General features: G+C 36.8%; 1 protein-coding gene across 8 annotated transcripts in view; it reads right to left on the reverse strand.

The window, feature by feature from the left end:
- The window catches only part of FBXO38 (F-box protein 38), a 59317-nt gene that overhangs the window by 19604 nt on the left and 16568 nt on the right, over window positions 1–23145 (reverse strand). For 7 of the 8 annotated variants that reach the window (XM_004384923.2, XM_023739165.1, XM_023739162.1 and 4 more), the window contains 10 exons: window positions 22360–22523; window positions 21974–22139; window positions 18726–18863; window positions 17007–17144; window positions 15302–15395; window positions 14110–14240; window positions 9623–9793; window positions 7885–8027; window positions 6785–6998; window positions 831–950 (listed from right to left, as the gene is read on the reverse strand). In XM_004384923.2, coding sequence (XP_004384980.1) covers window positions 831–950; window positions 6785–6998; window positions 7885–8027; window positions 9623–9793; window positions 14110–14240; window positions 15302–15395; window positions 17007–17144; window positions 18726–18863; window positions 21974–22139; window positions 22360–22523 — 1479 coding nt within the window. The remainder of the gene's footprint in view (window positions 1–830; window positions 951–6784; window positions 6999–7884; window positions 8028–9622; window positions 9794–14109; window positions 14241–15301; window positions 15396–17006; window positions 17145–18725; window positions 18864–21973; window positions 22140–22359; window positions 22524–23145) is intronic. The other variant, XM_023739166.1, reaches the window with a different exon arrangement.

The raw sequence follows: 23145 nt of genomic DNA on the forward strand, positions 1-23145 counted from the left end.
ATTTCAAAAAGTCTCATAAACCAACCTAAAAATAACCAAAATAATAGTCATTTAAAAATGGACGGCGTATTTTACCTATTTTGCAAATATATGAACCAAGGTAAAACAGATGAAGATGAATCTTAAAAACATATGGGACTGGTAAACAACTCTCTGTATTCTCAAACTGACTATAGGCCTATCTAATTGTATGTAACAGATATGTTCTTAAAAGGCTGGATGTATGTTACATTTTGGTTATCTGAGTACTTCCAATTATTGCAAGACAAAGTGGCATTCCAATGGACCAAGAGTTAGAATATTTGAGTTCTAACGTCACTTCTTGATCACTAGTTGAACAGTCTTTAGCAAATTACTCAAATTTTTAAAGGAATATTAGCTTCCCCATTTGTAAAATGAAGGGTTGTTTTAAGTAATCTTTAAGGGCTACATGATTCTATAACCTGACATAAACTACCCAACAGCAAACAGAGACTAAATCTTGGTCCATTTACTAAACCAAGTCAACCCCTTCAAATGCCCTTATCCCCCATTGAAAAAAGGGAGGGTATAAGCAGAATATTTAACCAGATCATTTATTTTCACACTCTCTCACACTGGTCAATACAGAAAGAACAGTTGTTGCTGCAGTTTACTTATAATCAAAAACAAACTTTAATAATATATATCTGTATATTAATATCAACTTTATAGGCCTCAATAATAAATAGCACACAACACATCATTAGCTGTACGTTCCCAAATCAATCATTCTCGGTAATGTTACACTTTCTGCATTAGTCAGGCCCTAGTTTTCAGAGCCGTGAATGTGGGAAGCGTCACATGATTACCTGCTTGTTCCTCATCAACATCCACGGGAATAACTGCCTGACTGTGAGCTGGAGTCTCGTTCCCACTCTCAGCTACCATCTCTCCATCTTCTTGCACCATGTCTTCCATCTCATTCAATGCTTAAACAAAAATAAACACAGTCAGAGTAGAAACCAGGAAAGGATTAAAAACCACACTGGCAGGCACCTCTGAGGACTGAACAGCCTAGTGATTATTGGGCCCAGCCTGGAAGACCAGCTTATAACTACACTTCATTGTAGAGACATTAGTAAGAAGTGTTCAATCATTCTACAGAAGAGAAAATCAGATGGGAAAGGATCACTTGGAAGAGAAAAGTTCAGTACTATAAGATGAAAGGGCAGGGGGAGATGTACAGCTGAGAAAAGAAAGCACTGGATTCATCTCTGGAGATATTACCACGGATGACTGTATGAGGCACTTTTCCGTCTCTCTCTAAGCTATTGGCTACAAGGTGGTGAGAGCCAGCAACCAGGAAACTTTCTGATCATCTTATACGCAATGAGTCTTGTAGTCTCTGCCAGCTAAACCAGGGATGTACTGGGCAGGTAAGCTCCAACTGTACCTTTCTATTCCTATTTTCTAAAGGCTTCAGTTATCATTTTTTGGTTAATGTGTGGCAAAGATTATGAACAAATGCACCAAGTATATTTTTAACATATTAATATCATTCACATGCTTTATTTGTATCAGTCTTCACTTATGAGTGCCTATCAGTGAATGAGAACGTGATTTTATTCTTACATTACTGAGAAGATAAGCTCAGTGAACAATTTCAGACTGACAAGGTGCAATCAATGTACTTTATCCTCTTAAACGGTGACCTTCCCAAGAAGACTTGAAATAATTCCTGGCTTTACTAGCTTTTTACAAGATTAAATCCAAATCTCTCAAGTCAGTATTCAGGACACTCAATCTAGTACCTTCTTACCACTCAAACAACCCTGACTTCTCTCAATTTGAGTCCGGACAAGAGCAGTACCATCCTTCACATTTACCAGCTAAGCTATAATCCAGAGGGCAGAAGAGACTGTGTGTGCCTTGTTCATCACTAGATCCCCAATGCCTCGGTGCTCAGTAACTATTTGATGTGAAATAAACTGAGTGAAATAAACTGAGTGAAATAAATACATCTACAAAGGAGAAAACAAGATCCTGCTCTTGAAAGAACTAAAGAATCTCCTTAAGGAGACAAGACAAACTCATATGATTAAAACAATCAAGGCAAAATATGATTACGCCAAAAAGATACCATTCAGATAAATGTCAATGAGAATATACAGTATGAGATATGAAATTTCATGGTGACAGGGGACATGCAATATACAACAGCTTCTTTCCCCTTTTGCTCACCATCCTCTTCTGAATTCTTGCCCAGTTCCAGCCTACATTAAAATAGCTACATTTCTTTTCAGGGCCAAGATGAGAATCAAAATTTTTCTAGAAACCTTCCATGATAAAAGCCAGTCAATTTTCTTCTTTCACCCAATCCTTATGAACAACAGCTAATAATTAATGCGTATATCAGGAACTATGCTAAAAGCTTTACATGTATGATCTTATTTGTCACAGTAATAATGAGGGAATTAGTACTGCCTCATTTCTGCAGTTAAGGAAATTCAGGCTTCTAGAGGTAATCTGTCCAAGATTACACAGCTAGTTCTCAGATTTGACGTGACGTCTGTTTCAAGAGCCCATTACACTACAGGAATTATGAACAGAGGACAAGTTACAGCCTCTGCTATCGAGGAGGACACATACATTCTAGCAGGGACATCAGACACATAGAAAATGGTCAGAATATACTTGCTAAGTGCTAGAACAGTCCACAAGTACAACAGGAACACAGAGAAAGGAGCAACTAATTCTCCTGTTGGGACACAGAAGGTTTCACTGAGATATCATTTCATGTATTCCATACCAGGAATTATATTTTTTCAGAAGAGTGAGTTGTCCAGTGATATCAAAGAATAAGTATGTGTACTGCGATGAGGATGTGAAAGAGAAAATAAGGCAAAAATGTAGCCTGGGCCCCAGATTGTGAAAAGCCTTGCTGAAGAATTATTTCCTAGGCAGAGGTGAATCACAAAAAAGTTTTTATGCAGGGAATGGCATGAGCAGAAATACATTCATATGTCTATGTGATAAAGATTTCCAAAGCTGCTGAGCACTGTTTTTAGGCTGCCAGAAAAACCTGCAGAAATATTTAATACCCAAAAGTTGTTCTAAACTTAATTTATTTTCTTGTATTCATCCATTCAAACACTTATTAAGCACCAGCTGCAATGTGTTAGTTACTGTTCTAGGTGCTAAGAAACAGTGGTAAATATTCCAGATCTCTATTCTTGTGGCACTTAATCTAGTTCAGGGAAGGAAAAAACAATTTAAAATAATAAAAACATCAGGCAGTAACATCTTATGTAACAAAATTAAAAGAGGGTGATGTGATAGAGAACAAATTGGTGGCTACTAAAGATAAGGCAGTAAGGGGAGATATCTCTGAGATTAACATTTAGGCTAAGATCTAAAAGTCTAGGAGGCAGTCATGCAAAGATGGAGGGAGGGACATTCTAACAAGAACCACTTGTGCAATGGTAGATGCCAGCTTAGCATGTTCAACCACAGTGCGTGAGGCAGAGAAGTAGCACAAGATGAGTGCAGCCCAGGTCATGTGGGCCTTATAACCTCAATGAGGAAACTAGATTTTATAGTAAGACAGTGGGAGGAAGTACTGGAAAGTTTTAAGTAAGGGAGCAATGTAAACCATGTTTTAAAAACACCACCCTGGGTGCTCTAAGAATTCATTTTAGCTGGCAAGAGAGGAAGTGGAAGACCCAGTAGAAGACCATTAAAACATCCACCCCAAACCTACTAAATCAGAAACTCTGGGGTAAAGCCCAGTAATCTGTGTTTTACCAAATCTGCCAGGTGATTCCGATGTACTTTCAAAGTTGAGAACCACTGCTATAATTAAAAGCTGCAGAACAATTTCATTTAGTAGGTAATTTAGATTAATTGGGGGGGGCACAATACAGTACCATATTATTAAAAGAACACCTGGGATGTATGCTTTAAATCAAGATTAAAAAAAAAAAAAAACTAGTTAAATGATGTATAGGTAAAACTATGTTCCATGGTTAGTTACTTCAAAAGTAATTACATTAAAATAATTTTACAATATGCTTTAGCAATTAAAGTGTGATTTGGACACAGCAATTTTATGTTAGGCAAAGGTAAACTGTTAAAAGATGTGAATATCTATTCCTCTGTTATAAAGTGCTGCAAAATTCAGGTAATGAACTTGTATTTTCAGTTAACATAACTAGCCTACAATAAAGCATTCTAAATCGTAAGACTTTTAGAAGTACAGACCTAAAGAAGATAACATTATCGTTGTGTGCCGTTGAGTCAATTTCAACTCATAGCAACCCTACATGACAGAGTAGAACAGCCCCATAGGATTTAGTAGGCTGATGGGAGCAGATCTCCCAGTCTTTTCTCCCACGGATCCCACGGAACAGCTCGGGGGGGTTGAATGCAGATTGTTCTGTTAGTAGCCAAGGGCTTAAGTATTGTGCCACCAGGGCTCCTTAAAGAAGAAAATATCCTTACCAAATTATGAAATTTTGGTAAACAATATAGCTCTGTAATACAATAAAATGTTTCTGTTGGAATCATATATAATTTTAATGACACTGCAGTTATTACAGTAGTTTATAGCAAAGTCACTTTGTACAAATCAAATGGCTTCCAAAATTACGTCTTTCCTTTAAAGATGTGGTGAAAACCATGAGAAACGGTGCCCTATAAATTAGTAAGTAAACACATACCTTGCTCACTGGTTAATCCACCCAACTGTATGTCTGTGTGTACATCTATATGTATACATAGATATATATGTGTGTATATATATATATATATATAAGCAAATACAAACAAAAGGTCCATGCAGTCTAATGTTTTGTACCAATCTTCATGACATTTCTCTACAAATGCTGCCACTGTCTTTGGTGTCCTCATGGTTCTTGTTGAAGCCATCATTCTTCAATCCTGGCTTTTCAGCCTTTAATGGCATCTGATGATGTCATACTTGCCAACAGTCCTTCTAGGTAATTGCTGAGGCTGACTCCTTTCACAAGGATTACAACATCTAAGTCAAAACAGCCTTTTCTAGATCTTGAGTATTGGATTTGTAAACAATTTTTTGGTCTACTAAAACCATATTTATAAATAAAATTTTAACTTTATAAACCATATTTATAAAGTTAAACTTTAACTTGAAGATTTAAGTTCTACTGTTCTCGTCTAGAACCAAATGCAGAATGTTCTTGCATGTTTTAGTTCTTGCTATACTGACATGTGATTTCACAAAGAAAAGCAGTCTCCACTCTGTACTGAGAAGCCTACTGCCATATAACTTTGCAGCAGAGTCTACGTAGTCTGTTCAGTACATCAACTCCAACCACAATCAAGTTCATAGGATTTAGGTAGTTCTGCACTGCAGCTATTGTAAGTTTCCCATGGGTGGTCTGTGTGCTCTGAGACCTTTACGGTGCCTGCAACCTGTACAATGTTCAATGGCACTAAGGGACGAGGCAAAGAGACGTACTTGACCTCATTCTCTCTTCTTCAACTACTGCACCCACTGGCTCTGCACTTTTGTTTTTTCTATTTGAGGGGAAGGTGTCAGGGGGGAGATTTGGCCATGGTTTTAAGTTTGAAATGCCTAAGAGGACGCATGTAGAAACGAAAAGTCAGTCGGTCAGATATAATGGTAATTACTTCAAAAAGAATTAACGTAAGACTGGAAATAAAGGTTTGGAATTCATTAGTATATAGTTGTTACTAAAGCCATGAGACTAAATGAGCTTAATCTAGAGAAAATGTTTAGGGAGAAAAAAGGAGATTCAGGACAAAAAAGTCGAGGAGGTGGAACAAGGAAATGAAACTGAGGAGGCATATCCTATGATAGGAGAAAAAACAGTGATAACAGTTTCAGAGACACCGAGAAGTATTTCAAGAAGGCAGAAGTGGGCAACAATGTCAAATAAGATGAGAGTGGAGAAATGAACACCAGATTTGGTAAAACAGTCACTGGTGACTTTGCCAAGAGTCAACATGGAGAGTTCTACTGAGAACATGTAAAGACAATGCCTACAGATGATTCTTTGGACCCTATTTCTCATTAATTACTGTCTCCAAGAGACTGGACAAAACGGCAACAACAAAAAGATGGCTAGAAAATATTCCTTTTCCAGTTCATAAAGGTCAACTGGAAAACTTGATAAGAAAACAATCTCCCTCCATCCTCACTCATCAACAGAAGGGCAGATACGCCTATTTGCACATAGGCTGACACATAGGAGGTGTTGGCAAATACTAAAGAAGTGGATAATTTATATAACCAAAATCCAACAGGTCTTTATTAGCTTGTGTGCTTCATTTGCCGGGTGGTTGTGTAGACTAAATGATTAAAGAAATGTGAAAGGTGTCCAATACAATGTCTAGTACATTGTTAGGATTCTTTCTTTCAGTTTTGGGACTTCCAAAAATGGTCTCCACATTCAAGCCGAATGTACCTATCCACTGGTGAGGGAGATATTAAAAGATGCTCCTTTACCTAAATTCTGAAAGTTAAGTCTCAGTTAAGCCTCTAAGGCTATCATTGTACCCTAATCCCCAAGATATCTATCAGCCCTTCCCATCCTGTAAGTACCCTTACAGAGTCTGTGGACAAGAGGTATCACAAGGATGGCTTTGAAACAAGTAAGCAGATAAGGAAATTTCACCCACCCCCTCATCTGCCTTGTCAACTAGCTCCCCTCAATGTGAAAAGTGACAAGCTGAAATAGGAGATGGGAGAAGGATAAAGTTGAAGAAATAGGATCCAAAGTAAAAATCATTTCTATCGGAGCTCACAAAAGATCTGGGTTACCGTCGGCTGCAAACTGCTGCTCTCCTTGCTGCAGGTCTTGCCGAAAGTCATTCTCCTCATCTGACTCATCTGGATGATGGTGATTGTTGTCGTGGATGTTGGCATTGTTATTCTGGGCATTATTATCATTGTCATTATTGGAGTTTTGGTTGCTAACAAGGGCCGAGGAAACCCCAATTCCCGTGCCAGCACTCAGACCAACTCGAGCACAGCCCTAAGGCAAGACCAAACCACATGCTTATTAACTTGGGTTAGCATAGAACACTTCATTTAAAAATATCCCTTCATTTCATCCTTACATAGGAACTAACATTTATGTAGCACTTGACAGACTTATGAAATGCTTTCATATACATATAAAGGATCTCATTTAAGGCTCACAACACTTCAAGCAAGATAAAGTGTTATTAGCCTTGATTTATATATGAGGAAACTGAAGTGCACAGTGGAAAGAGATCTGGCCAATAAAAGCACACTGTCAGTAAGTGGTACAGCCGGGACATGAAACTCAATATTCTGACCTCAAACTCTGAGCTTCTTCCACTATACTGCATTGCTTCAACAGTGGAAATGTAACCATTAAGAACTGATGAGACAACTTAATCAGCTGAGGCATTAAGTTTCTATTACCATGAGAATCTAGATATCTATCTGTTAAGCAGTTTTAAAATAACATTTTATACAACTGGGCAACCTCAGATTTCCCAGCATATCTAACTGAATAGCCTAGATGGCAGCAAAATAAAACATTTCCAAAATAAATTCCTATTTCTTGTTTATTTACATTTTGGGTTTCTGATTAGATATTTAATCTCCCAATTAGCTACTCTTAGAAATAATTTTTGTGTTAGCTGACACTTCCATCCTTACCCTTACCTTTCCTTCAGCTTACAGAATTGATGGAGACAGCTTTCTACTTACTCTTCCCTTTTCCTTCCCTGGGAACCCTTTAATGCTCATTTACAAGAACAAGAAGCCATGCATTATTAAAGTTTTTATGCCTTCACTGAGGCTGGCAGTATAACCCAATTACAACACCATGAAAGCATATTATTAAAAAAGATCACTTAGGTTGAAAAATTCTCTCAAATGTGACTTGCCTTGGGTGGTTCACGAAACATCTGGTCCAGTGAAATAAACTCCAGGCTGGGCAACAATTCAATAAACTGGCCAAAAGAGTCCAGCTTCAATGCATGGCACCGCACTAGGTTGATATCAACCAATCGAGTCCATCTTGAGTGATCTGTTGAAGAAATGACATGGCTGGAGAGAGTTTAAATTACACTTTCCCCATTACTGAGGAATTCTGCTGTAGCTCTTCAAATCCTTATTCTTTAAATAATTTTTTCCCCTTGTTTCACGATCTTTAAAACTGATAAATCCGAACTATGATGTTTTCCTTACCTAATTCCATTGTGAGAACTACACAGATGGCCTGGGAAACATTAAGTTGAAATCAAATCAGCCCTGATTTAAACGTGATCTACTTAACACCTTGGTTAAGGACACTGGTTAAATAAAGTATGGTATATTCATTTAATAAAACATGATGCAGCTATTTCAAAAGAATGAAGACAAGCTAAATATGTTTGTTGATAAGGGAAAGCTCTGCAAAACATATATAGGGCAAAAACCAAGTTACAGTATGATCCTTTTGTATATATAAATCATTTTTAAATGCTATACATGTATAGGCTGTAATATGTAAACAATAATTTGCCCAAAAGAATATACAAGAAACTGTTGATGGTGGTTACCTTTGAGAAGAGGAGACTTTTCATTTTGTACCTTTCTGTACTGTTTGAAATTTTTTATCAAGTGCATGTATTACTTTTATTTTTTTTAAGTGTTAACAGGAGTTCTGAATGATGGGATTATAGGCCATTTTTTGTTTTCTTCTTTATACTCTTCTGTATTTAAGAAAACAAAACAAACCAAAAACCCAATAAATGTTTTTTTTTTGTTTTTTTTTAAGTGACCTATGCCTGCTATAACCTGAAGTTAATACTTCCAATAACTTCTTGGTTCAGATGGACCAGGGACAGAATTTAATTTCTGGTGGGTACCTGAAACATGGGCCATTCTAATTAATGATCTCAGCAGAGTCCAGAAAGCCCTAAGATGGGCTTGGAGACCAACTCTGAGGAGAGACAGAATTCCTGTGAGGCGACTCATAACGGCCGAGACTGACTGTTCTTCAGGTGCCAGGGAGGGAGTTTTGTTAGGTTAAACTAGATGTCCTAATGAAAACTTCCAACTCTGACTCTGTTTAAAGGCTTATGTATTTAGGTATTTAAGAGCCTTGAAAGCCACAAATAGCATTCCCCTCTCAGAGAGAAAAATGAACTCTACTAAGGAAAAATATCACGTGCAAAAGTCTCATTTCTACATAGGACGGGACAGGATGGGGAAGGGAGGACTGAATTATCGTCTAGGTTTTCAAGTCAAGGGAAAATTCCACCTTAGGTTAATGTTTCTGGACATACGTACCTACTTTGTTCTTTCAGATGGTGTGCCATCTGGAATGTAACTCAGTGAAAACAACTATAGAATGACAGGCAACAATTTTTAACCTTACTTTTACGTGACCCAAAATAGTACATATAACGATCAGTGCACTTGAAAGCTATAACCTAGACAGTACAAATATCTAGAGTTCAAAGATACATTGAATATACTTCCAACTTAGTTATCAAAAATTGTCAGAACTTGTATAAACAATCCACATAAAATATCTACATTTTACATGAGCAACGCACTCATAGCACCACACACAGAAAACAAAGACACTTATTTCAATATCAATAAAATACAGCCATATTTCTAAGTTTACAGTACCTGAGATCCAATTGTATGGGTTATGTAGATGGGGGCAATTGTAAATTGCCAGATATTTGATACAGGAAAAAACCTCATTGACTGCCTTCATCCCTATATCAGTGATGATACCAGGATTTTCTACCACATCGGCTAAACCATACTTCACCAGATCTGCATTAGCCATTCTGCCTAGAAACAGAAATTAATTTCAAAAAGTACAAATTCTTAAGTGTCACAGAGTATTGCCAATTCTTTATCTTAGCATTCAGTATGATCATTCTGCATAGTCTGTCCATCATCAGGTTCAGATTTGGGTATTGCTTTAAGTTAATTATTCTGTAAGTAAGCTAGCATTTCTTCTGCAAAATAAAAGTTTATATAAAAAGTCAGGAACAGCTAATAGGAAAAAAATATTTCCAATTGCTTAGAAAAGGAAAAATGTGAAAGCAAAAATTCATAAAACATGACTGAGGAATATATATCACATTGGTTCACACTTAAGGCGAGGCTTTAGTTTTATCTTTGAAGGAGGAAAATAAAATCTCAAAAATGCAAGTCCCTCTCAATATAACGATCATGTTTTTGGAGGCTGGTGTGGCCATGTGTAGGGAAGGATAAACTTGGGGAATTCAGATTCATTTTTAGAGCCCATGGTATGGGTTGGTAAATATCTACCTATCTCCTGAAAGCTGACGTCTAACTTAAATACATCTTCTCTCACTGCCACTGGGCTTTACTTCCTACTGTCTTGTCACCAACTGGGGGGTGGGGGGGAGGTGAGTGCAAGTAAAAGAGGATGCTCTAGCTTAGATCATTTTACTGAGATTTATACCTCACCCCTTGCCTCCTGTCATTTCTCCCATCTGCCTGCCCCTCAACATAAAGAAAACAAAAATCCTCACAACTGGACCAATAAGCAACATCATGATAAAGAGAGATAAGATTGAAATTGTCAAGGATTTCATTTTACTTGGATTCACAATCAACACCCATGGAAGCAGCAGTCAAGTAATCAAAGAATGCACTGCATTGGGCAAATCTGCTACAAAAGACCTCTTTGAAGTGTTAAAAAGCAAAGATGTCACCTTAAACACTAAAGTGCCCCTGACCCAAGCCATGGTGTTTTCAATCACCTCATATGCGTGCAAAAGCTGGACAATGAATAAGGAAGACCAAAAAAGAACTGATGAATTGACGCCTTTGAATTATAGTGTTGGCAAGGAATAGTGAATATACCATGGACTGCCGAAAGAACAAATAAATCTGTCTTAGAAGAAGTACAGCCAGAATGCTCCTTAAAAGCAAGGATGGCAAAACTACATCTCACATACCTTGGACACGTTATCAGAAGGGATCAGACCCTGGAGAAGGACATCATACTTGGTAAAACAGAGGGTCATCAAAAAAGAGGATGACCCTCAACGAGGTGGACTAACACAGTAGCCGCAACAATGGACTCAAGCATAACAATGATTGTGAGGATGGCAGAGGACCAGGTAGAGTTTTGTTCTGTTGTAGAGTTGCTGTGAGTTGGAACCAACTCAATGGCACCTAACAACGGCCTGCCCCTCACTTTTCAAGATGGTCCAGTCTGCTTGACTATGAGCTCCTTGAAGAGATTTTATCTAGCTAGTTCAGTTACATTTTCACTGTCTACAATAATGCTGGGCATATATAATATGCCCAGGAGCTTCATAAATGTCTCCACGTTCCTTGCAATTAAATGACACAAAGTATTAAAAAAGCATGATCTGGTGAAGGTGCCCTGCACATTATACACCTTTAGATTGGAACACGTTTAAAATAATCTACTCCAAGTTCTTCCAATTTCACTCCCCATATGGTTCTCAGGTCTCTCTTCTATAGTTCCTGATTTTGGTATTTACTGGCATTTCCTTCAGCTTTCACTTAATCCATCCTTCGCAACTTAGCTGAGTGATTTTCTTTAGCCTCCTGGTTACTTCCTAAGAGCTAACTTTTCCTTCCCTTTGGACTTGAGATGAAACTTGTCCTTTTCCTTAAGACAGAGGAAATCTTGAACTGACTCTATTTCCCAGACTCTGTCTACAGAAATGATCCAGCCTAACGTTACAAAACCACGTCTTGCATTCAGCCTTTTAAGTGTTCCTGTGCTCAGGGCTTCCTGATTGCCACACTCCCTCAAAACCTTAACGACAGCACCTGGAATTCATTATTGTTCTTTTTCTCTTTAGACCACAGGTCACCTAAAAGTAAAAGCTACCACTCAATTGAATGCTTCCTAAGTATCAGAAATTGTTATAAACGTATATATCATTTTTTCACTAAATCCTCATAACCACCCAAGAGAAAAGTGGGAAATGGTCTTACCTCCATTTAACAAATGAAAAAACACGGACTTAAAAGAAGTTAACTGACCAAAGGTCACATGATGAATAACACACAAGCCTCAATTCCATCTCTCTCCAAGCCCCAGCACTGAAAGGCTACACTATACTGCTTCTGAAGTTTTTTAATCAGTTTCACACCCGTTAATCTCACATGAAATTCTGAGATCATAAATCTATGTGGACAATTAGCTCTCTGAGTACTTATTTCTGGTCACTGCTTTTTCTCATATACATTATCAGAATCTGAACTCAGCTCAGTCACTCACCTATACCAGTCACTTTTCCTATATTCCTAACACACAGCATCTACTTTTTAGCACATCCATTTCCTCAATATGGCACTGTCACTCTTACCATAAATTTTGAGGGCAGTAGGGAGTGATTTTATTTATCTACTTTGCTAGACCTTTTGTAACAAAAAATGACAAGTTTACCAAGGATCACCCTCACCTCCTGGAGAGATGTTTCAAAATCTAAAATACTGAGAAGGGAGAGACTAAACGGAAGGGCGTGAGCAGTGACTTCTCACTCCTGTCTAGATGATCCAGTTAGAGGGGCACGCTGGCACCTGTTCAGAAACACAGAATCCTAGGAAGTCCTGGGAGGAACACAGGACAGCATGTATATGGGAGAAGCCTCACTTCTAGAAATGGATGAACTACTGAGAATATGAAGAATGGTTCGTAAAAAGGTCGAAAGTAGAGACTACTAAATATCAAAGAGATATGAAACAAGTTATGGTGAAAAATATAAGACAATTTTTGTCAACAGTCAAAAAGGTAAAGTGATTTTTATGCTGTTGAAAGTGTGTGTTAAGGAGAGAGAAATACAATAGGGAAGTAGCTGGTTACAGAGCTAACTCTCAAAGGCAATTCTTCAGTGGACCTAGACGTGGCCACCCTTAAAAAACAAAAAAGGATTTGTCAACTTTTTAGCACTTCGGAAAAACAAAAAGGAACAGTATAGAACAAATACCAATTACCAAGCTAATTGTTTAGTTACTACACAGGTACTGTAGAAACAGAGAGAATGTTAGCAACCTCAGTCAAAACTGGAAAAGTTTAATTTCAAATACATCAATTTTATATGAAATAACTATCCTAGGTTAGCATTTAAAAACTATTTTGGTGGAAAGATGATCTTTTTCAAAGCTGTAAAAGTTAAAAGCCATTCCTATAATAAACTGGCTAGAAAATGATCTGATTTTTAAAATAATTCTTCACTTATATATTAATAAGAACTACAATAATGAAAAAGTAAAAAAGCAAAACAAAAATACAACTATTATTGTGACATGTATGTTAGAAATTAAAAGTCATGTTGGTTGTTCTGGACTGTCCTGGACAAAAGAATTAAACCTTCTTACATGCTACAATGTAAATTATATCTAAATAAAAAAATGTCATATGATGTGATAGTGATAGTTCAAGAAAGACAAATTGCAAATTACATGGGGAAACAACTGATTCTTGGAAAAATAAAAACATGCTAGTGGTAGGAATTCCTTGCATGTCTGACTAATGCTATAAGGAAAAAAAGTTTGAAAAATGAACTGACATGCATTCAAACCCAAAGGAATGAGTTCCTAGTTGTAAATGCATTCTAGAAAATGCTGTGAACAAGCCTTCCAACAGCAATTGTCATTAAATGAATACTGACCATTATGTGCTCACACTATTTGGAAAATCCAGAACCCCCAGCGGGCTTATTATGGAAATGAAGAGCATGGGCAGGGAATGGCACCTCATCTGAGAGGGCCATCAAAAGCTTCAAGTGTGGCAGATCAAATTCAACAAATGGAACCAAGGATGACATTCTGTGAAAAAAAAAACGAAGCAAAATGGGAAAGAAACTTGGGCAATAAAGCGGAGACATTATCAAATGTAGATAAGAATCTTTTGTTGGCAATGATAGATTATCTACATATTCTATAATATGCCCAAATCAGAGGCAACATGGGGGGAAAAAATCACTGACATTTCTATTTATAGGTTTCTTTTTCAAGAAGTGAGAGCACCAAAGATTATAAGTTATCTTATAGTCAGGAAAATAAGGCACATCCCAATTTGGGTCTCAGTTTGTCAAGTAAGTTCCCTGCAGCAATTCTAGGAAATAAAATGGAGTAATAAGCCTTACTCTGCAGCAAAAACTCATCTACATATCCCAGATGAAGGGTTTCAAACTGGGGGAACTCCAACTCTGCCATCTTTAAGGCAGAAAAGACACCATCTTTGGTTAGAGAGGGCTGGATCCGAACTTCATGTAACCTATGAACAAAGAGATACAAGTCAGAGTAAAACGAAAACCATCAGAGTCAAAGGACCCCCTTAATGTGAGGCTCTGAAAGAAGTTTATAATCTCACTGAAGTTTCACAGATGTCAACAACTTTCCCTCCCTCCATTAAAAAGTGTCAGAGATGTTTGCTTTAAAGGAGTCTTTTGCAAAGTATGGGCACATCTGAAGCAGCATATTGAAGCTACGCTAAGTAACAATAAATTACATGGTAAGAATCTTATTTCTTTTCCAGTGCTTTCTCAAACATGATTAAGTCATGGTGAAAATCTGAGTTTGGTGCTGTTATTTAATATTTTTTTTTCTAATGCTAGCTATTAATGTCTCGATTTAACAAAGAGTATAGTTCTACAGTAGCCAACAATACCTATTTGGTAAAATTTAGAAATACTGTTTTGCTTTCTCTTAATTATATTGGAATACATAATCAACTACATTCTTCATTTCTATTGCTGGAAAGTGTCTTGTTTTTGAATAAGTTAGAACATCATTCAATCTAAAGAAAATATACAAGTAAAAAAGGCAGACATTTGATATATAAGAAATAGTAAATATAGCATAAAGTGATATGAAGATGTGGTAAAAAGTATAAATAAAGCGTTACAAGGTCAGAATTTTGGAAAAACTGATTTCTAAATAATAAATATTACTGACAAACTAAAACAATTCAGAAAATCATCCAGAGATTGAGACAATGGTTCCTAAGTAGGCTGTAGACACCAAAGCTTCAGTGAGCAGTTCTGCTGGACTCTAAGGCACTTCCAGAATAGCTGACTGCTTTTCTTTGATATCAGACCACTCCGTTCCAGAGCTTGCTGGGTATGCAGTACAGTTCAACTGGTCCCCAGTTATGACACAAAGACTACCCACTAAGTGACACCCAACTGGTTACTGAAACAACTCCTTTGTATTTTAAATTTGAACAAATTTCATGATCAAACTTCACATATGCCACATGTACCTTCACCCAAATTTTGTAAAACAGGAAAAAACAGTTGATTCTGAGACAAGACACAATGTGAAGAGAAAACATACCTACGGGCTGCAGTGATGATGAGGTAACCAAGATCTACTTCAAGAGCATTTTTGCAAGCTCCCAAAACAATAGTGTGCAAATTTCTAAAGCCACCTGGTTAAAGAGGAAAAGGAGCAAAGGAAAAAAAATAATAATTTTTTTGCTCCAAGCACTTTTAGTTAGGTATTTAGACACACTTTAGATGATGGTTTGTTTAAAAGTAAATCTAAGTTTTGTTTTTCTATTCAAATTAATATCTCAAGATGAATTATAACTACTAGTCATTTCCTTAAAAGAGATGACAATGGATACTGCCATTCTGATAGCATACGAAAAAACATTCTGACTATATCTGAGAATGACTCCAAAAGATTTAAACTTTTAAGTAAGGACACTCACAAGACCAGTACTACTTTAACGTCAACTGATTCTCTTTCCATGTTTATGTAACTTGCATTTGCGTACAAAAAAAGTAACAGATTATTAATGTACAGCTCAATAAATTTTCACAAAATATTAGCTTTGCCTGTTTTCAACTCATATAAATAAAATTACACAGTATGTATACTTTTGTGTCTTGTTTCCTTTACTAAACATTTTGAGATTCATCCACGTTGTTGCGCGTGGCTGTTCTCATTGCTGCATAGTATTCCGTTGTATGAATACGCCACATTTTAATTATCCTATTGCTGATAGGCATTTAAGTTGTTTCTGTGTTGGGGCTTTTATGAACAATGCCGCTCTGAACAATCTTGAACATATCTTCTGGTGAACATACACATACATTTCTGTTGAGTTTAAAGCCAGGAATTCAATTGTTGATGTATGTATGCCAATGTCAGGAGATAATGCCAAACTGTATCAGTCTGCACTCTCACCAGTGGTGTATGAAAGTTCCTGCCTGCTGCATCCCCTGGACTCAGTGTAATCAAGTATACTTAAACTAGAATTGACAAAATTTTTGAAAATATAGTGCTTACCTGTCATTATATTTCAAAGATATTGAATGATAATGTTCATTTATTACTGAGGCTGTGGTATTTGATGTTTTTTCATTTAATTTCGGACATGCAAAGTTAGATTTTTAGTTTTTAACTATTAATTATATATCTAGCTAAACCTCTCTGTACTTATCTTGCAATAAAGTTTTGTTGCAATGAAGAAGATGCTTAACATTTAGCACATTCTATTACATATCATTATTTATAATTAAGGCATCTAAAGAGTGAAATATTCTTTCTTTTAAGAAACATTAGCTGATGGATGGATCAGTATCCAAGTGATATACCCAAAGGCATTTTATATACTAGAAACTACTAAAACAAAGAACACTGATATTACTGTCTGAGTTCTTCTGGAGACCTAAGAGTGTTCACGTCATAAAACACCTTATTGCCAAAGGCACTAGAAATCCCTGCTAACATTTCTCTAAGAACGATTCCAAATATAACAGGATGCACTGTTGACTAATAAGTAATAAGCCCGAAAATATACCTTATCACTCTACTACTAATTATGAGAAGGTTTGACATTGCATAAAAAGCAAATTATGCCTATGCTCGTGGTTACTTATTCTCTATTAAATATACCAGAGAAAGTATAACTACAGACCAGTGTTTATTTAAAAAAAAAAAAAAAAAAAAAACTTAAGAAAAGCTAAATAAAAACAATAGATTTTTTAAATTTGGTTTTTAAAATATTTAATAACTGAAGAAAAATGAATACCTGATCTCCAACTGTCTTCAACTACATGTTGGATAAGACCTCCAAGGAAGGGAACTCGAACCATTTCTAAGTGTTCCAAGTTTCGGGCAGAGGCTAAGCCTGTCACTAAAGGGACATATTTCAAGGAATTTGTGGGTCCTGGAAAAATTAAGAAAAAAAAAATATCTTCAACTGAACAATAAAAACTGCCTCAAAGATGCATTTTCAAAGAAGCAACTTATAAATTCTACGACTCAAAATGAAAGCCAACTAGTTGGCTCTCTGTGATTTATAAATCTTGCTACAAATGAAAGCGTGAGTTAGCCCATTAACTCTATCCCCCCAAAAATAAAAACAACCAAATCCAATGCTGTCGAGTCATTTCTGACTCATAAAGACCCTATAGGACAGAGCAGAACTGGCCCCATAGGGTTTCCAAGGCTGGAAATCTTTATGGAAGCAGATTGCCACATCTTTCTCCCATGGAGTGGCTGGTGAGTTCGAACTGCTGACCTTTTGGTTAGCAGCTGAGCACTTAACCACTGTACCATCAAGGCTCCTTAGCCTGTTAATAGTTTTACATATATATATGTGTGTATATACATATATACACACACACATATATATATTCAGCATAAAGATTTTTTAGTAACACTGTAAAGTTATTTAGTATTTTTGTTATTGTTGTAAATTCTCCGAAGTCTCAATATTTTTAAGCTCAAAACAATAAGGGGAAAAGCCATGTTGAAAATTTGATCCTTCACTCAAGTAAACATCTCAATCATTTAAACAATATCTGAAACTAGTGTTGTATTAGATGCTATGGAAGATCACAAAAGATAAAGAAGATACAGTCTTGTCTATCAAAGAGCTTAAAATCTACATGGAGATAAAACTAACATGAATAGTTACAAAAGGAGAAAAGGGTAGAACATAATCAAGTATGAAAATAAGGCGTACTATATTCCACAAAAAATAAAGAAATAAATAAACAAACAAGGAAGTAAAGAAAGAGGAAAGGAAAAAAAGGAAAGAAAGAAAGGAGAGGAAGTAAGTTAGAAAAGGCATAACTTAAAGGATGTGCCTAAGTAAAGAGGAGGGAAGAAGGGCATATAAGGAAAAGGAAAATGATTATACAGTATCAGCAAAGACACTAAGGTGGAAGCAGGTATGGTTGTCTAGGGGACGGTAAAAAGCAAAACTGGCTATAATAGAAAGCAATGTTGGAAAGGAGTCAGAAATAAAGGTATCAAGAGTAGGCCTGGTTATTATGAACCTTGAATATTAACATAGTAGTTCTGATTTGAAGCTCTTAGGGCAACAGGGATGCTGAAGGTTCATGAAAAGAATAATGTAATAAAGCAGTGTTTAAGGTAGATTAGGTTGGACAACTATTTACATGCAGGAAGGATTAGAGGACCAGAGGCAAAGAAAGCAGTCAGAAATCTATTACAATGCAAGAGTGGAGTAACAAGTGCCAGTAAGAAGAGACATTTTGACATTTTTCTTGCCAAGCGTCAAACATAACTCATTTCTAATAAATGTCTTTAAAAAGAAAAGCACATGACACTTTATTCACAATAATATCACCTTATCTACAAGTTACAAGATAAGTCACAAAACATAAATGTAAAAGCAAATATAATTTCATTTACAAATGTAGCTACGGATTTTGCTTTAGAATATTTTTAGAAGACAGTATATATGTCTTTTTTTCCCACCATAACTATGTATCATTACCTGCACAGTTCCTCATGACAAAAGTTCGTAAGCTGATGCAAAGAAAGTCTTTAAATGGCTGTGGTTTAGTAAGTCTGACCCACTTCATATAAAGATGCCTTAGCATTGGGATGCAAGGAATTTCAGGAACATTCACTCCTAAAACACATATACAAAAAAGAACAAACAAGGAAATCACTAAAAGACTCTGTGTTCTTTGCATAAGTGCAAGAATCTATTTTTCTAATGGACAATTTATCCTTTGTAGAGATTTTTATCACCACAAATTACATCAAAGTCTATCAAGTTTAACTTATTTAAAAGACGCTTTTAAAGAACAATTTAAACAAACTATAAAGACTATTTTGTTATTTTGTTAGCAAAAGCATATAGGAAAATGGGATTTGAAAAGTATTTCTACATTTTATAAATATAAATCTTTCTCATACCCTTATAATTCTCCCAGGCTACATTTGCCTAGAAGACAGAAAATGAAAGCAGGTTACTGAAAGCAAGAGTGTGAAGATGTCAAGGGAATACACAAATCTACTATTTTACTACCAATACCCACTGCCCCACCAGTAGGAAAACTAAATTTCTTAGCACAAAGTAAGGCTCACCTGTTGCTGTTGAGTCGATTCCAACTCACAGTGACCCTACAGCACAGAGCAGGACTGCCCCATAGGGTTTCCAAGGAACAGCTGGTGGATTCGAATTGCCAATCTTTTAGTTAGTAACTGAGTTCTTAACCACTGCACCACCAGGGCTCCAAAGTAAGACTAGCTAGCTTTAAATATTGTGGTTTCTAGAAGATATCCAGAGCTAGAGCTTGCAGCTGTTCTTTAAAATATATGTATCTTAAAGATTTGTAAATGTAGAAGCCAGCCTCCATGGCTCTGAGAAAGGGAGAAACCTGAGTCATTAATTTTAGTATTTCAAATTAATAATGGTATCTCATGCTTCTGCTCCATGAGTGGCTTAACGCTCAAAATCATGCTCACAGTGGACCATATCTGAAAGAAACTTGGCAAGGGAGGGGTCAGGAGATATGGAAGAAGAGAGATAACCCATAAATTCTAAATGGAAGGAAGCAACTAGAAAAACTTGTCCCCAAGAGTCGGCAGGCTACAGGTGATATGAGACTATAAGAGAAATCCAAGGATCCAGGGTGGTAGTAAAACCTGGTTAGTATTCTGCTACCAACAGTAACTACAGAACGCAAAACTGGCATACTTAGCGGTTGGTTCTTTAAAAGCTAAGCTCTACAGAATACTCCTACTCTAATCTATAAGCATTACTCCTTAACCTGCCCTCTCCAAAAGCATAGTTAACTTTAGCTTTGAGCTATGCACACACATTGTATGGCAACAGATGGGAAACAATGTGGGGGATGAGGCCAAAGAGAGAAAAGTAGAGGAAGTGAGGCACAGACTGAATCTCAAGGCGCAGAATTCACAATAATAAGCTCAGCATCTAACATGGATAGTGGTAGTATTGATTGGGAAAGATAATTAGGTAGCAAGGGTAAGAAAGATGCACAGAAGACTGTCATACCCTATTCCCAATCCACATTTTGCCCTAAACCCATTCTATAAAAAGGACACAATTACCTCCTCCCACAAGCATATTAATTTCTTATATACCTTTGTATGGCCATCACAGTAAGTGTGAACTGTTGAATGAATCGAATGAATTAATGCATTTCAACAAATTAACCAAGTACTTATATTTGCAATGAATTGTAATAGGCATCACGGGAAACATAAAGATATACAAAAACAGTCCCTGACTTCAGATATTACAGAATGCCTTTATTACCTAAAAATCCAATTTCCAACTTGACATTCAAGTCCCTAGTCAAATCACTCCCTGATCTTGTAAATGAAGGGTTGTTAAAGATCTTTACTCTTCTTCCATAAATGTGTACATAGGTCTTATTTAAAAATCAACTCCTTAGCAACCCTGCTGCCTTCCCCTCACCACCTGACCCATGCCAGTTTCAGAAATCTCCAATTCTTCAGGACCATCCCCAATATGTGGACTAATTCCTGGAATACAGCAGATACTCAATATGCTTATTCTGAATGAAACAATATTAAATAAATATTAAAGGTCAGACTACAGTACAAAAGTACCCCAAAATTTCTTTCAGTAGTCTAAGCCAAAGATGAAAATTAAATTTAAGAAACTATCTGTTGTTCCTTATCATTTACGTAGGCTGAAATCATTCTGATATACTTCCAAAGAATGTTTAGATGCACAGCGTGACTACTGCAAATAAATGCCTTTGGAAAAGACCACCCCTCCTCATTTCTCAGGGGAAAAGATTAGTGGCAGAGTTTTCCACTGGCTGTGGACTGAAAAACATAGTGGAATTTTTCTCTTGGAGAAAATAAAGGAAAATTAAAGGGCAGCTAAGAATTTTTTTGTTTTTTTAATTAGAAGAGGAAACGGGTTTACTCAGTGATGTTTTAGAGCTGTGCTGTATAACAGTCATTAGCTACCGGTGGCTATTTAAATGTAGATTAATTATAGTTTAAAAGAAAAAAAATTCAGGTCCTCCGTTTCACTAGCCACCAAACCAAAAACCAAACCAGTTGCTGTCAAGTTAAGTCCGACTCATGGCGACCCATGTATTGCAGAGTAGGAATGTGGTCCATAGGGTTTTCAAAGCTGTGACCTTTTGGAAGTAGACTGCCACCACCAAACCAACCAAACCCAGTACCATCAAGTCAATTCTCCAACTCATAGCAACCCTGCAGGACAGAGTAGAACTGCCCCATAGAGTTTCCAAGGAGCGCCTGGTGGATTTGAACTGCTGACCCTCTGGTTAGCAGCCGTAGCACTTTACCACGCCACCAAGGTTTCCAACTGCCACCACAGTGGGTACCGTATCAGACAATACAATTATAGAACATTAGGAAGGGCCTCCTCTAGAGGGCAGAACTAAGACTAACAGGTGGTTATTAGAGAACAAGGGTAGGATTTTAGTTCATTAAAAAAAAAAAGACCTTCAAAACAATCCAAACTATTTTTGGTTAAACAGTTTGGGTTGTTTCCAAAAGAGAGCAGACTGCTTGTGAAGCAGTATTATTTTTCTTTGAGGGCTCTTAAATGGGAAATCTGAATTTTTATATATGTCTCAGAAACATTTTTTTTTTGGGATCGCCCATCAACAAAGTCACTTCTAAAATTCTCATTATTCCTTTCCAGTGAATGTTCACAGTAGCATTTCAAGGAGTCACGAGTGACAAGAAACATGTACTTACCCACTAAATGTAAAGTTTGAATTTTGGCTCCTATAGGAATTTTCAGTTTATTTTCAGGAGGAATTGGAAATGCTCCATTGCGATTACGAAATTTCCCCAAAATATGAACATGTGGCATATATGTCCAAATAGATTCTACCAACTCCAAATGAGAAGTCTCCACACCCTAGAAAATAACATCAAAGCAAGCATGAGAAAGGCTTTTAATTTAGCATCCAAACCTTCTATTTCTGTATCATAAGATGCTAAGTATGTAACGGAACTTAAAATAAAAGCTTGCTATGGATAAAATTTGCATGTGAGCAAACATGTTCTCTTTTACAGTTCTTTTGGTTTATTATTTCTTCAATCAGTTGATATGAAAATGTTCAACCAGGAGCACTCACCACTAAGTTTGGGCATGCCTGCAAAGCTTCTAGGACTCCTGGAATGCTAAAGGCCTCATGGCCCCGCACCCTTCGCCTCTCAAGGTATCTAGGGTGAAGGCCATAAAGCTGTTCAACATCTGGCATCTTCTTCAACAGTGTTAGAAAACTGGAATCTGTAAAACCTGAGAAGTTCAGAAGTATTCAGAGCCAAGTTCATCTTTCTGTCCATCAACATTTATGACGCACTTGTAATTTTTATCAGAAGTGGGAAAAAAAAAGGTTTTCTTTTTAAATTTTCATAAGGCTAAAACTACAGCTTAACAACTGGTTGCAACAGAAAATATATTCCTTTGATAACAGAGGAAACATGTCAGAAACACCAATTATTCTGAATTAGTACTTCACAGCTGAGGTTTTTAATTGACTGCTGTTTTTAAGGCAACTAAGAACACACTTTTAACCCAGACGACTTGGACCTGTTTGATTGGTGGGTGGGGAGGGGCCGCCCAGCTGATCAATGCCAGCCTCCTCCTCTCCCTAAAGGGGCTCTCTGGTCTGTGAACCTCTAGGGCTCTCCTTAAGAAATGATTAAGACATGATCCTCACCTTCAGGAAGTTCATGGTTCTGACCTAATTCCTCTCTCAAATTAGGTTCTTTTTTCTACTCATTTTCTAATAATTATTTTGTCCTCTGTTTAACCATCACTCCCCTGGCCATTTTAGACAATTCATTCTTTTGAAGAAGACAGATGCAAAGTTAGCCAAGAGAACAGTACCAATCCAAACTGACAGGCTGCTGAGCTG

Source organism: Trichechus manatus, unplaced genomic scaffold, assembly GCF_000243295.1.
Source record: "Trichechus manatus latirostris isolate Lorelei unplaced genomic scaffold, TriManLat1.0 scaffold00130, whole genome shotgun sequence".
Taxonomy (NCBI): domain Eukaryota; kingdom Metazoa; phylum Chordata; class Mammalia; order Sirenia; family Trichechidae; genus Trichechus; species Trichechus manatus.